Below are 17,298 nucleotides of genomic sequence, written 5' to 3' on the forward strand. Positions count from 1 at the left end.
TTCCGATTAATTTACTTAACGACATAAACCTGACTTGAGAACGCCATTTAGTCCTATGGTAATGTATCGACATACCTGTGCTCATTTTCGACAATTTACTGTCAGGCAAAACTCATTCCGTCCATTTGACGGTAACACGTGTCTTGCGCTGTGCGTCGCGCGAATGAAAAACTAGGGTAGAGCGAGTGCCTTAAGGTCAATCCACAAAGTAGCTTAAAACGCTGTATTTTAAGGCAGAATTCGTTTAGACTGGCGGGTGAAGATGATTGTTTTAAATAAAAAGTAATAATACCGTGGATCCTCTAGCGTCGAGTACAATTTTTTTTCTTTCACTTCATTACATCCGCCATTGTTTGCATTATTTCGCCTTTTCATTTCCTTTTGCCGGCAACCCCTAACGTCTCGGCTTTCGCACCCCTGTCAACATTACCCTAGGACGATCTCGCGATACCCACTCGTTCCGCGTCTTTCGGAGCTTCTTCAAAAGGCGGGAAATTTGAATAATCCTCCTTTGTAAGTGACGGGGTATCGGTGTTCCCTTTTCTTTTTTTACTTGCAGTCGAGGAGATTAGGCGATAGGGAAAGTTCGCAGGGATATTTGGAGCTTCGCTAGGGAGGATTTACCATAGAATATATACATAGTATATACACGCACACAAGAGGCGCAAGAGAAACAAGCGCTTTTCCTTATCCACTACAGATACCGAGCGTGAAGCGTTTGATTAGCGTTTTTCTCAAAATTCCAATAAGATAAAATAAAAAGTTGTGACTGTCTGGTATACCCATCCTGATGTAAATAATAATTTGATGCACCCTGAATTCACATAATATTTTTGCAATAAGTAACAAATGACATGATTAATATAAATTTTCTTAATTTTTTTCTTCAATGTCTACACGATACTATAGTATCTTGTAACGGGACGCTGCACATCCAATATGCATAGTACGATATTAAATTTCCAGTCACGCTCTGTTTTCTCCCAAGATATAATATCTCGTACTATTCAAATCTTAAGCTGCCTATCCCGTAGCACGACGCTACGCCATTGCCAATTGATTCCCGAACGCAAAAGAGAAACGGGTCAGTGTCGAAGGGGTTTTAAGTAAATCAGAAATTGGCTCGAGCTAAGCGAAACGATATGGAGACTAAAGTTTACGTGACGTTTGGCAAACAGTGGCGTGGCAGCAATTAACCGTGACGTTGATTCAGTGCCTGGTATAATGAGAACAGGTTAACGGACATGCATCGAAAGCTAAATACTTCCCAGGGGATTTCTGCACTCTCTGCACATGACGTGCGTGTAATTGCACTATTAGTAATTTCACCCTAGGTTCTTCCACTCGATCATCCAATTTACTCTTAAGGACAATGATAAATACCAACATGATTTACAGACTCCGTCGCAAAGCATCTAAGAAGAGCAGTAGTACTAGTAGACGTAGTAGTAGTAGACTGTTAATCGAAACGAAGACCTCGTCGATTCATATGACAAAGATATATCCGGATGCTGATCACGTGAACGAAGTCCCCGTAGATTCTCGATCTCGAATCCATTACAACTTCCGATCGAACTCCGTTTCCGCGCGACACAGTGAAACTTAACCATTCGATTAAAACGCTACCGCAGGAGCTTCTGAGCAAGAGGAAGTTCCCCGCAGGACACTGATGTTCAATTAAATGTTTTACCCCACGTTGATCACCGCGTCGTCATCAATTCGTTCCGACCCACATGGAAGCTCGCCGTGTTTAAGCGTGAGAGCGTAGGCAGCTTTGCCAAGGGTCACGCGAAGTACAAGACATACATATATAGGTAGTAGAAGAAAAAAAAAGTAACCAGACCGACAGGATATCACAGTGAACTAGGTCAATGGTGCAAGACCAGGATAAGGACTTACCTTTCGTTGGAATTGTGCGTCAGGAAGGACTTGGGCAAGGACAACGATCGCTGATGTGGGTCCAGGGTCGTGCCACTGGCTAAGGAATCTTCCCTTTGCGCCGGGGCACTTCCGGGTCTGGATAGTATCCCGTCCCTCGGTGGTTCCGTGAGGGTCTTCAAAGAGCCAACCATGGCGTCTTCCATGGGAGTGGAGGCGCCTGAGCTCTTGGCGTTTCTTGGACTCTTGGTGACAGTCCTGTCCGAAGTGGTGACCCATATGTCGCTGCTGGAGGACGACGTGGATGATGATATTCCAGCGCCACTTGGTGATCTGCTCATCGAGCCCTTGGACTGGGCCGGGGAGAGCTTCCGGTCGAAGCTACCTTCAGTTTTATGATGCTCCCGATGGCCCTGATAGTCGCGCTTGCCACGTTCGTTTATCGTGCCGATATTTCCGTTCGAAGACTCCATCGGCGACCATCGCGATTGCTTCAGGACGCCTTTGGGCACCCGCGGCTCCCGCTCGTGATACTTGCCGCTGCTGTGATCCCGCTGATGATGCTTCTTCGAGTTCTCACGCTCGCGGGCGTCTCTCTCGTCCATGCGTTCCAGGGAAGCTGGAGAGGAGCAGGCGCTGCTTCTGCCCATGTGTGCACCACTGTCTGGAGTAAGTCTCTGATGTGCCGGGTAACTCTGAGAGAGCTTCATGAAGACCGGAGCTTGGTTGGGAGAGTAGAGAGTGTCCCTCTGAGAGCAATGGGGCCAGAAGTCACAGGTGCTGCTGCTACAGCGATTCTTGGCCTCGGGACTCGCGCAGAAGTCGTGTCCTGGGGCAGGCTTTGCGTTAGGCGTAGAGGCGCCACGCTGTAGAGTTCTTGGTCTACGATTTTGCTGTTGTTGCTGCTGCTGAGCCGGGACGTTATTGCCGACTTTTGCTTGCGGCTGTTGCTGCTGCTGGGTCTGCTGTTGCTGTTGTTTCGGCGAGATGAAGTACACGTCATACGTGCTGGGGACGTTTCTCCTTTGTTCCTTAATTTCTTCACGGCGATCGTATCGGTTCGTCAACAAGTTCCTGGCTGCGGCACGACTGCGTGTACCGTAGAGGAACTCCGTGACTGCCTCAGCTTCCCGCAAAAGGTCCTCGCTGAGGGTGTCCTCGGTGGACTGTGCTTTTCCTGGGAAGCACACGTGGTAGAATTATAGCGGAAATCCAGTGGTACTATCTACGTGGAGTGGAGTTAGATAACGGACTAGGGATGCTATTTTTCAGGCGATTCACACTTCAAATAATGAATCTAGGGAAATTTGGTTTTACTACGAAGATCGATTTCGGGGCAGGAAGAGACTCTCTTTCCGTGTATCGCGCTTCATGGTTTTAATGATCGAATCTAGGGTTACGCTCCACGCGGGACTCTTAGTATGCGAGCGAAATCTACGGAGAACGAGGAAAGTTTTCCTCGCGCTTGTAAATTCACTATTAGATCGGGGAACTTGAGGAGGAGCTTCAGAGGAGCATAATCAAGGAGGATCTTAAGATAGATAAAAGATAACCTACTGTTTGGCAGTACGTGACGCTTGATACGATCGGTACTCCGTTCATTGGCGATCTTCACGACGACCCGGTGGGGCTCATTGGATTCTCTCGAGTGATCGCGGCTAGGCTGTCCAGGTGCCGAAGAACCCGGGGACCTCTTCTCCGGGAGCTGGAGACTCCTGGAGCGTCTAACGCGCGACTGAAGGGAGTCCGGCGAGGCCGCAGCAGTTCTCGCACTTTGATGCTGCCTGGAGGTATTTCCTCTTCTGAACGGTGTAGGCGTAGGTGATCGTCCTTGTCGATCGGTACTGCTGGACGAGGACGAGGATGGCGAATTGAAGGACAATTGCTTGCTGGATTCTGTGGAACCTGGTGATCGGCGTATCTGCTGGTTCCTGTGATGCGATGATCTGCCTCCTTGTCTTCCGGACGGAGAGATCTTCTCGCCATTGGCGCAAACGGACTCGGGCGATGAGTTCAGTACAGCGGAAGAGACTACGCTCAGGTTAAGAGACGAACTTGGATTATCATCCTCGTCCCCGTCTTCGTAACCCTCCACCGAGGAGTCTGTGTTCTCTGACAACCTGGGCATGGTCACCCGATTTACGCAGCTGTCCAGGCTCCTGAAGCCCATCGAGGATGACGAAGACGAGGATGACTCCATGTAACGCTGCACGAATTGCGACCTTCTGGAGGTAGACTGATCTTCCAAGGACTTCGCCTGGGCCAGCCGGTACTGTTGCTGAGGTGTACCGGCTGGCGAGGGCGTCTGCCGTCTGGACCTGGTCGGTAACGGAGGAGGAGCAGCTTTCCTAGGCGACGGCAAAGACGTCCAGTTGATCGGTGTGGGTGGCGAGGGTGGTGGACTAATGATATCGCTGTCGACGATCGCATTGGAACGTGGTAAGAAGGGCGGCTTGCCGAAGGCATTTCTAGCGTGTCTCGAGGACTTTTTCCCAACATCCTGGAACGCCGGAGGCGGTGAGATGATCGGCGTCACCGACGGGGGCGAAAACGATTCCGGAATGCTGTGGGGCGATGTGCACGCGCTCGGTGGCTCGTAATCCTGACCATGAAGAGCAAGAAAGTCTGGCCGCTGCACGTCCACCCTAGTGAAATCCGGACACTTTCCAGGTTCGCTATTGCTGCAGTGATAATCAGCAAGCTTAATCGTAGCTCTTCTGGGTAGCGGAAGTGTCCCCGTAGAGGCCGTAACCAGGCTGCTCTCGTAGCTCGTCTTTCTATTCTCATCTAAGGATCTCTGCTGTACCTGGACCCATCCTGATCTCCCGAGATAGACGCCATCGACCTCTCTATCGCACCATCGCACGGGCGATAATTCCCTACTGCAATTCCCGCTGACGAAGAGCTCCCCGGAAGTCCCGCCGCTACCGGACAGGAAATTGGTCTCCCGTCGACGAGAGTGTCCCAGGGTGCTGCTATCCGTCCGTTGCTTCAGACTTGGCGTCGCGTTCGAATTCGTCGTCTCGTGACGTATGAGCGCCGGTATCGAGCTGCCACGTGTGTACGAATTGCGAGCGCCTCCCAGACTTTTATTTCGGTTCGCTGATTGACTCTTGTTTCCACTCACGCTGAACGACGAACCCTGCGATCCGGTCTCCCAGGGATCCGAGGTGCTCCTTAGATGTAAGATCGATACGTTCGGTCCCCTATAAACAATCGGCACGGGTTGCTTTTCAGGGACGTGCCTGGTGCGAGTGTTGCGGCTTGTGAATTGAAACTCAACCTAACAAGGAAATACCGAATTTCCTCTGGACAAGAATTCAGCAGCTTTGCCGTAATCTACTACGAGAGTGAAACGTTGATAATCAAGCGAAGGCACTGCTATAAGAATCATCGGAGTTTTAACAATATTATACGAGCTTTTGAAACACCCGGTATATTTTTCATAACTTTTGTCATTAGTTCCATTAAAGTCTACCTATGGATATAATACCTATTGTCAGCTGTACTTGAAGTAACAGGAACTTATTACTTTCGCCTTGTTAACCAACGTTAATTAACCCTATCGCAAAATAAACTCTGGATATTTCGTTTTTACAAATACAAAAACTCCGACATCTTTTTCGACGAAATTCAAAGAAATCAAAAGAAATGACAAACCATTGAATTCGTTTATATTCTAGTGTCCGAATACGACGCACGATGGCGCTAGTGTTTCCTTTGAGAACAAAAATCTCACCGCAGCTACAGAATTTCCTGTTGGCCTTACGCTATGATATTAATGACCCGCGAGCACAAAAGGGTATTATATTCCCACCCGCATGTATACCTACACTATATGGAATATAGGAACGTGCTCGTCGCATTGTATTCTTCGCCTTTGACCCCGCAACAATCAGTTCAGTACTTTAGGACTCGTTTACCCTGATTTTCAAATATCTTGATAAATAAATTATTAAGGAAATACCCAATTATCCTCGTATCTATAGCACATACTGATTTTTATAATCTATATCAATTTTTATTCTATTATCAATAATAATAATATATTGGCAATTACAAATATATTTATTCCTTATAAAGGCTTTTTATTACTTCCTACCTTTAAGCAATGTTCACAATGGAACGAAGGCCATATACTGATATTACTTTACTTTTAAACCTGCACTCATGTATGTGATATCTGACGATCGATCGAATTGGTGAATACATCGTTTCCATTGGAAAAAAAAAGGAAGAGAAAAGATCAATAACAAGTAAATAAGAGAGAGAGAGAGAGAGAGAGAGAGAGAGAGAGAGAGAGAGAGAGAGAGAGAGAGAGAGAGAGAGAGGGAAATAACAATGCAGACAAATACAGAATTTCACACCGTACTTGCCAAAATGAATCGAACTGGGACACGAAGTTGGTATCGAATCGAAATCGCACGATTATCGCAATAAGTAATACAGTACCATAAACAACGCCATGAAAACTATCAAGAAGGAATTTGGAACGAGATTTATCTAACGAGGGGCAATATAGGATTTATATCGACAAAATGCGATTCGCCTATATGGGATCCCACGTGAGTTACGATTAACGTTCTGGAATAAGTAACGACAAATATGGCGCCTATACTTAGTAGAGTCTACATTCGCGTACCACTCCTCCATTATGTAGCGACCTTTATATTTTTTAATTTAAATTTTTTCTAGAACGTCAAATTAAATTTAGGTCAACATTGCGTCTTTGAGGTATTTTTTTTAAGGTTTTGATAAAAAAATTTAATCTTTTTTGTAAGACCGATACATATATATTGACACTCATATTGATTACATATTTTTGGAAATAACTAAAGGGCACAATTTCTATATACTGGTATTGAGTCTAAGGACGATCAAATTTCAAGTGACCATTTACGTGAAGCCAGTGGCGTGAGCGTCACTTAAAAAAAACTTTAATCTCACTTTCATGCTTTGCCTGACTTTTCAGTATGGCCGCGCGAGACGGTAAAGTTTCATCGTGCGCTATTCTCCTATAAATATTCATGACGCCAAGAGAGACGAGCAAGCAGAAAATGTCTAGAGGATCCAAAGACGTTCTCATGCCTCAAATCAAAATACCTTAGGTTAAGCTTATATTTTCACTCCATTTAAGGTTCTCGGGGATATACTCTCTCGTGCTTTTATTTCGTAGCAGATACGAATAGACTATAGGAAAAAAATGATTTTTTCCGAAACCTCATGTATAAAATTCATACCGATAACGAAGTCGTATTTAAATTTAAAATGCTCTTTTTTTTTAATGGAATTACGGTAAACCGAAGTGAGTGATTGCGATACTGATTTTGACGAATAAACACGTCGTACCGTGTTACGTGGCGAATGACAATGAGTTTATGAATGATCAATTTATGCTCGACTCGAATATGCCGTTTTGCGTGAATAACCGCAGCGGTGAGCCGTTACGCGAAATTTGCGCTATTTCAAAGAGGTTCGATAAATCCACGTGGATCGTGACGCGCGCGGACAATCGGATTGTTTCTATTAGTCGATGGTCAGCCTTTGACGGCTTTAACGAGCGGGCCATTGATATAGGTTCGGACCTCTGACGTTTCACGCATTCCGATAACGGGAGTTCAGTGCGAAACTACGAACGCGAATTTGCGAAATATCCAAAGACGGGATTATCCTTTTTCCATGTACACTGTACACTGATCATCCTCAACGGTCTGATTGAAGACGATTCCTCGGAGGTTCCAAGCAAGAAAGTAAGTAGTACTTAGCATACCAAAGTGTTACACAGCCAGTCGTCTGGAACTGAATAGGTAATACGGAATCGAATATGGTAATAACCTTGCCCGTACTAGTCGCCGTTACGTGATTTCAACACTGTTCAACGGTCAGTGAATTTATCTGCAGAAAAATTAAAAAAAAAAAAAAGAAAAAATTCAAATTTTCAAGAATCAATAATTCCTCATTTTATGAGTTGTGTAAATTTGGATAAAAAATGCAGGGTCAATGATTCGCGAAAAGTGAGGAATTCGCCATATCCTGTATTACTGCTTGTACGAGGTAAAAGTTATTACCAACTAAAATAGAACGTTCCGTGTACTTGTTGGATCGTACAGGGGAACCGTAGTCGTTTGAGGAAGAAAAAAGAGTAAAATTTTTCTTTAAAACTACAAGTAATAACTTTACTGTCAATATTTGATCCCTTAAGGATTTCCTAATGACGTCAAAGTAGCAAGGAAAGAAATTCATCAAAAGTTCCTACAATAATTATACCCTCGTAATAAATGTATTTAATGGGAATAGCGAGGGGTATGGGGTGGGGGGGGGGTTAGAACGAAATGGTCTAATGTATGTACATAATTGTAAACGAATGGACGTAGTCCTCGATAATTCATAAGACTCGACTGTTCATCCCTCCGTCACTTCTGGTCGTGTCTCCTTCCGTTTCTGACTGGAGGGTTGGTACTGCCTCTTAGAAGAAATATTTTATCAACCCTATCCCAATAACTTTGCGAAGCAAACAAGAAGTCGGATATCCAATCAGTCTTGATAATACGTTTGATAGTTTTATTCCTTTCCAGAGGACCTGCCACAGAAGCCACAGAAGCGTACAAACCTATCGGTCCAAACAGAGATCTACCTACTCTCGTGTAACTTCGAAATTCACCCTAAATTCAATTCCATCCACTTTTCAAATTACCTTCTAGTCGACATTGCTCGCGCAAAAGTCGACGCACACCGTTGACAAGCTTTCGCGACACATTGATCAGAGGCACCACCACCAAAGTACACAGATACAAAAAAGAAGTAGGTAAGAGTGAGAGAACACTGTCAACTTGTTCCTGAAGTCATCACTTTTCGTCCCATCGCATCCGGCCTACGTAGAGTCAACACAGACCTCAGCCAAGTACTAAAGTGACATATCCAGTAGTAAGGAGGCTTAAAAGTGACGTACACATATCAATTAAGCACTGACGTCACTCAAAAGCCACACGTGCACAGTTCTGTGCTCAGTGAGTCGATTAAAAATAATTTGCAAAAACTGGACCCAAAACTCTATCACTTTGTGAACGCACACGGAGACGCGTTGATTGGGAAAATTGAAGCCAGTAGCTACGTAGGAGTATTAAGTTCGCGAAGCACTATTTATATATTTAGTGACAGGACACAGTGGTTACCTGTCGGTTCGCGAGACAGCGGAATTCGGATTGGAGATCTCGGTTGGATCCGCGGCTGGACTGACTCGACGAGAGGCCAGTACGGGGACAGGAGCCGAGACGGGGACCTGACTGGAGGCCGAGGTCGGAACGGGCCCTCCAACACCCACGGGGCCCCCACGGACCCCATCGTCGCTAGAGTGTTGCCTGGAGGATTGCGACGTCTGCGAGAGCCAACGTCTACTTGCTTCCCTTCGCGGAACTCCTGATCCTGATGCTGCTGCAGGCTGATGACCTCCGGCACCCACGCTGTCCAATGAGGTGGTCTGTAAGGTGGGAAATGAAATTGAATAATAAAAGAAAAAAATTCGACGGTGTTTCAAGTACTTTCAACATGACTTTGTTGTTGAAAAAGAGGTTTTCACATTTTAATTACACTTTCATTGATTCCCTACGGACTTCCCTGAGCAATTTTTTTATTTATCAATCACGTTGCGGTCGGACGATTCGATTTACAGACTTTAGTGTCCCGGGGGATTGGTACGTCCGGTTCTTATAAAATTTTTATCCCTTTCACCGAAGGCATAGGCACCGCTGTTATCGATCACACTGAAGAGTTTAATACGATCGTTATTCCTATGCCTGTACGTGTATCCGAGGTTCGACGTTTTCTCGTGAACTCGCCCGAAGGATTTCCTTCGATGGGGCAACGACACGCGTGGTTATATTCGTACGGGCTGTTAGATCGGTGTACGGGTACACATATGCCCACGTGTCGTGGTCGTTTCTACCTCCGAATATGGAAGAACGACATTAGTCGACCGGCCGAGAATGGCCGAGTGGCTGCGCAACTCTTTCGATGAAAGTATTTTTATTCTCAGCGTAGGCAAAGGGAACTCGTCTAATATATAAAAAGAGACACGTTCGACATTTTTTATCGCGACTCATTAACGCAGTAAATTATCGATTCGACGTTCTGCCTGGCAGACGGTATAATGACAAAAAAAATATATCACGAAGGATACCCAAAATACATTCGAATAGTGAAAAAATTAATTAATTATTTTTTTAATCAATCCTTATTTTTTTTAATTCGCAAATTCGTCCCTCCTTACGTTAAGATGATTCTTGCGTGTGGTAATCGAGGAATCCTGCGACAGTCCTCTTGCGTAATGTCTGGCAAAGACTTCCGCCAGTCTCGATCTACCGGAAGAGGAATTCCCTCTGTTCTTATTCGGTGGCGAGTTGTTCGACGCCAAATTCGGATTGCTGCTCTTCCTCTCTGGGAAAACTAGGTGCTCTATGTTCGGCGTGTATCCTGGATCGCTCCTGACAATATCCTGCAGGGTGATCCGACCTCCGCTGCTTGGACCGCCATTACTGTAAGAATAAGAAAAAAATAAATAAAATAAAAATAAAAGTCGTTTCATCCTCACGATATAACCTGATCTACCTGTGTCTATACGATTTCTCATCACTTATGAAGTTCCCGTATATAGATATATTGCGAGAACACTACTCAACCGGTATTAAAGTACCATGGAATATACCACGTATATGCTAACTCTCTATCGCCGTACCTAATTCCAGTACTATGCCCTAGATTCTAGAGTCCCCGATAGCCATAATCTCCAAGTGAATATATCCTTGGCTAAATTCACATTATACATCTATATGCAGTGTATGTACTCATACGAGTATACAATACGTCAGTGATGCCCGGAACAGCCACGTGAAGTTATCCATATCGATCTATGCGTTACGCAAGCGATAAGGACTGTCGGATGAAAAGTCATCGAATTTCGTAACACTCCAGAAAGTCCTTTAATCGGATACAAAGTCGCTTTACGTTTATGTCAGTAGATTCGCGCAAAGCCGGAAACCGTATACCGTATTCATCTAAACTCTCGTTCCGCCACTGCTTTCTCAGACTCGCAGTCTGCCACGTTAATTCCTGCATAAGATAAGGTGGCCTAATGCTGCCACTTGACTTCACTATTTTAACCGGAACTGTGTTATTCCGTGATTCCAAGATTGGGTTGGGAAAATGAGGGTTGAAATATCTTGGGAGAAGCCCGAGTTTGTATACTTGATGCGAGAGGAATTACGTAACGTGAAGGGGGGTAGGGGGGGGAGACAAAAGAAGGAGATTAGGAGGGATGACACTGGTGCCTTGGTTGCGTAATACACACACGGGGGCAATGAGCACGTAAGAGGACTTGATTGCAAATTCTAAAAATCTTGTTTACCTTGAATATAAAATATTGAAATATTATTTTTTCATAATCTTTGAATATCAGTTTTTGGAATTGTACCTTTGTATTGTTGATAGTAAACTCTATCTTGACTCACCTAGGACTGACTCTAGTGGTTGCTCTTTGTTCACGTCTCTTCCCGCTGCCACGGCCAGGCTTGATGTTCGTCGTCTCAGCCAGCTGCAGGAGTCGGCTTCGATGCTGCCGTAGCAGCGGGTCCTCTCTACGATTCATGCTACTCTCTCTTCCGGCCTTTTTTGGGATTGTTTGGCATCCTGCGGGAAACAAATAAAAATCGTAATTCGTAACAGCCTCGAAATTAACATACTGATTGCTATAGCCTGTGGAGATGGATTTTGGGAAAATTCCACATTAGTCAACAATGAGTTTAACAGGTAATTGCCTTTTTTATTTATAATAAAAATGCAAATACACCCAAGCTCGCCGACTAAAAGGGGTCGTGAAATGATATTATACTTTATCAGGCGTCTCGCTTTATCTACGCGACCTTTTCCAGTTTCGCCCTCAGCACTTTTTTCAGGTTGATTGTCGCCGTTTTTGCAGATTTTTTTTTCTTGCTTTTATTACAAACAGATTATTTATCTCGACGTATGCAAGCGACATTCCTTTTCTCGATATAATCTATTTTCATAACTTTTTTTTCTGTCTCTATAAGTCAAGTGTTGGTCTGTATGCTGATTCTATGTATATTCGAGCGATCGATGACGATACGTCCGATTTATTCATTTGGTCCATTGGATGCTGTAGCTTCATCTTTTTTTTATTACTCTTAAAAGGATTTTACCAATGGGTTAGGCTTGGGTATCAAAAAATCGTTTTATATATTTTTTTCTTTTTTTTTAGTACCAATCCTCAAATACGCCACTACCCAGACTGACTTTATCACTAAAAACGTATTACTGCCGGTAATAACGTGCGTATTCCTTTCACGTAAACTACCCTTAATATTAAATTAGGATTTCGAGCACGAACCGCGAACTTGCTCACTCAGATGCTAACGTAATAACGTTCGTCTGGTTTACTCTTTTCCTGTAGAAATCCAAATAATATGTTTGTATACCCGTCGCGTGGAACGGCTGGCTCTCTTCTTAATGAGATATCAAGTACTTTATGAGTACTTGACAAAGATAAATAGCGTTACGTGAAAAAATAAGCGGTAATAAGGGATGAGTGTCTTGATTACGCAAGTAGGACGAAATTAAGGATTTTAGAGGATCCCGTAATTGAAGGGTAAGGGTCACGGGGCATAATGATGTAATTAAGGGGGTATGGGATGAAATTGACTTTGTCAGATAAAAATTACATATCAATGATTAATTGATTTCCAGAAATATTTTATACTTATTTTTGGCATTGTCTAATTTTGCTATTCAGACTTTAGATAAGGGTGCATCTTTTTTTGGTCGATATTGAAAGTGGGACAATGCTCTAGATGAAGCGCAGGTATATGGATTGTTGGATTAAAGAGAAGATTAATTCACACGAAAATAGTGTGTGTGTGTGTGTATATATATATATATATTTCAAGATGACCCGGTAGAAAAGATCGTTAAGCTTTTATTCGTGAAACAGTTGAAGAGGAATTTATGAGGTCGTGTTAGCGAGCTATAAACTTCCGTAAGATTGTATTTCGTGTGTAATTAATATTCGATTAATTTTAAGTATTTTTACGGAACATTTGAATTATTCGATATGACGTAAAATGTTGATTTATTAAAAAATTAATTCTTTTTAAATTTAAAAAAATTATCACGTCCCACTGGCACGTGGTAACAATTATTTTCATTTATTATAGACGTGATTCCCTTTCGACTCAATAAAGTGCTACAAATTGTATTTTTATCTCCTTTGCAATTCTTATTTAACGAGTAATATCTCATTTCGTTCTACCGTTTACGAAAATTTCTTGAGCATTTATTAATCAACGGGTAATTTATACCGAAGAAAATGTCAGTTAACAAAGACTTGAATAGCCGTGTTAAGCATCTCGACTAAATGGAGTATTGAAATTACCAAGTGGATGAGGGATACCAGTATTATTTGCTGCGAGGTTGAAATTTAATACAAAATATATATATGCATATAAACATAAGCAAACCGTAGCTTGAATCCTTCTATACAGAAATTCGACTTACGTCTTTCTGATTGCTTCTGAATAGTTCCTAAAGGAATTTACCTAGAATTAAAATACCTAAGTGGGAAACCTTTACTGTAAAAAAAGAATATTACACAAGAAGTAAGATTTTTAAATAAATTTTTTTAAGTACCGTAAATTATTAAATTGACCTTGAAGATCCGGAAGGTCAATGAGCTAATCAAACACAGCACGCAGCAAAGGGTGGGTGCGAATTTTAACTGAAATATTAAATATAAGGTTTGATTAAAACGTTCAGCGATCCCCAGAGTGTAAGAGTGTATAAAGCCAGAGAGAGGTAAAATGTCGGTGGAGAATTAAGAGGGTTGCATCCTGGAAAAAGCAGAGCCACTCAGCCACGTACGTTCAAGAGGGCGTAACTCCCTCCGGGTACTTTTCGTACTTGTCGCTATCAGTAATTTCGCCATAATTGCAAGCAGAATTTCAATAGACTACCATTGGTCGACCTGTTGAAACGATAATTTTTGCAAATTTGCGAAAATCCCTGATATCAATATCAAACGTTTCGCACAGTACTTTTAACCTCATACAAGACATTTTTCCATAATCGATCGAACCTTGTATAATAGATTTTGAAGTGACAAGATCCTTAGTCGATCAAAAAAAAAAAATCATAAAATTACTAGAAACGTTTTTTGTCCCTAGGGAATTCCTGAGTTGGGTTACTATCAGATAAGCGGTTTGAAAACATGGGGACGCTCCTGAAGAAAATAGCCAAACGTTCAATCCCGAAGAATAAAGTGGTCCAAAGTGCAGAGAGGTGGATATACCGGATACCGAGCATAGAGATTTTGCAGAAAGATGCTGTTCCTGGGACTATAGAGAGATTCCAGTAGCACGGAGTCAAAAGTCACTAAATTTGAAATTCTTATTGGAATTTATCGGGGACATTTGATCGGGACACTTTCCTGCGACCTGGAGCAGCCATTGTGGCTCACCGAGAGATAATTTATCGTACTGGCAGCAAAGAAAGAGAAAATACGAAGGTTACCGGCAGAGCGACTGTCACGTATTTTATAGCTGAATCTTCTTTCAGACAAGTATCCTTAAGTGGATGAAAACTGTTGTTGCATCAGAATTCGCCGTCCGGATAGTTTATAGGAACCGATATGCAACTGCATATACATACCCCTCTATATATTTATGATTCGCCAGTCGTTCAGCCGTGACGTGGAATATCCGACATTAGATTTTTCACTGTCTGAATATGGTATAGGTAAGTTTCTTATATATATATAGGTACTTTGCGATGGAAAATTCTTTCTTCTCGTGACGTTCGATATAGGTGTGTGTCTATATACATATATATAATATCGGATAAAGTACAGTCGGTACAGTAGATACTTTGAATATTATTTATCTTTGAAGTACAGTAGAAAAGTTAGTAGTTGGAATCTCGAGACTTTTGCGAAAAGTCAAAGCTCCCGTTATATCCGTGCTGGAGAATATTGAGTTTCGAGACAAATTTTAAAATTTACGTCGGATATAAATATTCCCAAGAGGAATAATAAAGAAGCTTGATATTTTGTCTGGACCGAGGGTGGATGGGTATAACATTATTTAACAAAAATCGAAGAACCGCATGGCCAGGAATGGCCTTTTCGTAAAACCTTAAAATATTCCCTCTTTTTAATATTTTTCCGTTATGGATTTGAGTAGGAGAAAATTCTTTGAATAAAATTGCACTTTTTATATTATAGTATATATATATATATATATATATATATGTGTATATAGACGGTAATACGATTACCCACCTACTATAGTAATACTGGTATTACCAGTAGTAGCAATGATACTAGTAGTAGTGCAGCAGTAGGTTATATCCTTTCACGTTCTCCTTTATGTAACTTCGTTGCCGGAAAGAGAAAAGATGGCACGTATGAGTTTTAGTCTACACCTAACCTTCACGATCCCATGGGGTTTTTAGATCTTACCTCGCACTCAGCCATTGCAAGAGAATAGAAGAGGTCACACATGTCGATAACCTGACCCCTGAACGATCTCGCACATCTGTTGCAGGATAACGTGTAGCCGGTTCTTACGCCCCAGGGGCACATTAATTCAAAAATCGGAAGCTCCATGGTTACCGCCGTAAGACAGGGAGCCTGAGGAATAAACCTAGAGAAAATTTGTACCAACTTGAAAAAAAAAATGTTCTAACCCCTAAAACGTACGAACCCGTGATAAAGATTGTGATATGAAAAAAATGTGCTGATAATTTCAAAAAATTACATGATTAAAAAAATGTCTGTAATTTGAAATTTTTGTAAATATTTTTTTTGGGGTTCGATAAGGAACGTCGAATTTTTAGAAATTGCGTAAAATGTACTTAGGAAGAAATATATCATCCTTGACGTCTTATAACGGTAATCTGAATTTCACATGCAGTCGACTGATTTACCATGCACCAGGCATATCTCTATTTTACGATGCACCTTGTTGCAAGTGCAGAATGCAGTAAAACGCACAAGAGTTCGCCTGCGTGAGTGCCATTAAATGTCGTACTTCGCTCGGAGGCAAGTAACGGCGAAGAATATAGTCGGACCTATTGCCAACCGAAGAAAAAAAAAAATACGGCCGAATCGGCATTGATTCCAGGTTCCTTAGGTTAAGTGACAGGACGTTAAAGCGTTACGTATATGTATGAGGATAGCGCTCTGGGTATGTTTATGGCATCTGTTTGTTTCGTTTCGCATTACGTTACGAGCCAGTATAGACAAAGTGGTAGGCTGACTGATCGATGGTATAGAAAACAAAAAAAGTAACGAAGGTTTTAATTAAAAGGGTGCTTAATAAAACGAGGTTCGTCGAATGACGTCGTAGGATAAAATGCGAAGGGTATATACATATATCACGAAAAAAAGAAAATGAAAACATTTTTATACATACTTTTTTTTATCATTAAAAAAATTATAATTGTATAACTCCACAAGGGAATTATTATAGAGAAATATCGATTTTTCGTACTATGTAATTGGTAGGTTCTATTAACCATTGTTCATATTAAATTCGTTGTTGCTGCTTTTGTACCGTGGGAGCAATTTAGCCTCACCGCCACTGAACGTAACAAGCATTCCCAGATGGAATTCCGTGCGTTTCGTTGAAACATCAAAATTAATTCCCCCGACGTTCCTATCTGCACCCATAAAGATTTTTAAAGGCATTAATAAAACTCGAATTACCCAAGAAGTAGGTTTCGCTTTTCCTACCAGGTAGTTACCCCGTATATACAGAGAAAAAGCTGCTGAGGGAACAGGGAAAATTTTATATGAAACACTTTCCAGGCTCCTTTGACCAGCACTTTATACATACATATATATATATATATATATATATACATATATATATATATACATATATATATATATAGATATAGGTTGTTTATAAATATATTTTTTTGTACATACGATCAAAACGCTTGAACTTCCCGTTTAGTGTTTACCTATACGATTCTTACTTGTCACCCCCATTTCTCGAAGTAGGGTAGGTCAATAAAATTTTATAGGATAGATACTACGTGATAGATACTAAGCGAAGCAGAACTAAGGCTATATATATGTATGTACCAAGATACACGCTCGATAAATTGATTTATTATGGAAGGCTTAGGACATGGCGACGCCTTTATTATTCGACCTGCGGTTAGGGGTCGGAAAGATGGCCCAGGCAATTTATAAAGTTGCGATCGACCCCAACCTCCTATTTTTCCCCTGGGATACTGATAAGGTTGCGATTATTTCAGACGTTGGGAAGCACCAAGTTTCTTTGCACCGTTTCTACAAACGACGCCTGGCGTCTCTTTTGTACCGTGTAGAGTGGGGGGGGGGGGGGGAAA

At 42.2% G+C, this 17,298-nt stretch overlaps 1 protein-coding gene across 13 annotated transcripts in view; it reads right to left on the reverse strand.

Moving 5' to 3' along the window:
• LOC107272983 (serine/arginine repetitive matrix protein 2) overlaps nt 1–17,298 on the reverse strand; it is a 134,201-nt gene that overhangs the window by 62,119 nt on the left and 54,784 nt on the right. For 12 of the 13 annotated variants that reach the window (XM_015750730.2, XM_015750729.2, XM_025090303.1 and 9 more), the window contains 5 exons: nt 11,382–11,559; nt 10,145–10,409; nt 9,051–9,355; nt 3,436–5,084; nt 1,900–3,055 (listed from right to left, as the gene is read on the reverse strand). In XM_015750730.2, the coding sequence (XP_015606216.1) occupies nt 1,900–3,055; nt 3,436–5,084; nt 9,051–9,355; nt 10,145–10,409; nt 11,382–11,518 (3,512 nt within the window). In that variant the 5' untranslated portion in view covers nt 11,519–11,559. Of the gene's footprint in view, nt 1–1,899; nt 3,056–3,435; nt 5,085–8,572; nt 8,732–9,050; nt 9,356–10,144; nt 10,410–11,381; nt 11,560–17,298 lie in introns of those variants that run through there. The other variant, XM_015750735.2, reaches the window with a different exon arrangement.

This window comes from Cephus cinctus, unplaced genomic scaffold (genome assembly GCF_000341935.2).
Source record: "Cephus cinctus unplaced genomic scaffold, Ccin1 Ccin1_scaffold1343, whole genome shotgun sequence".
NCBI lineage: Eukaryota > Metazoa > Arthropoda > Insecta > Hymenoptera > Cephidae > Cephus > Cephus cinctus.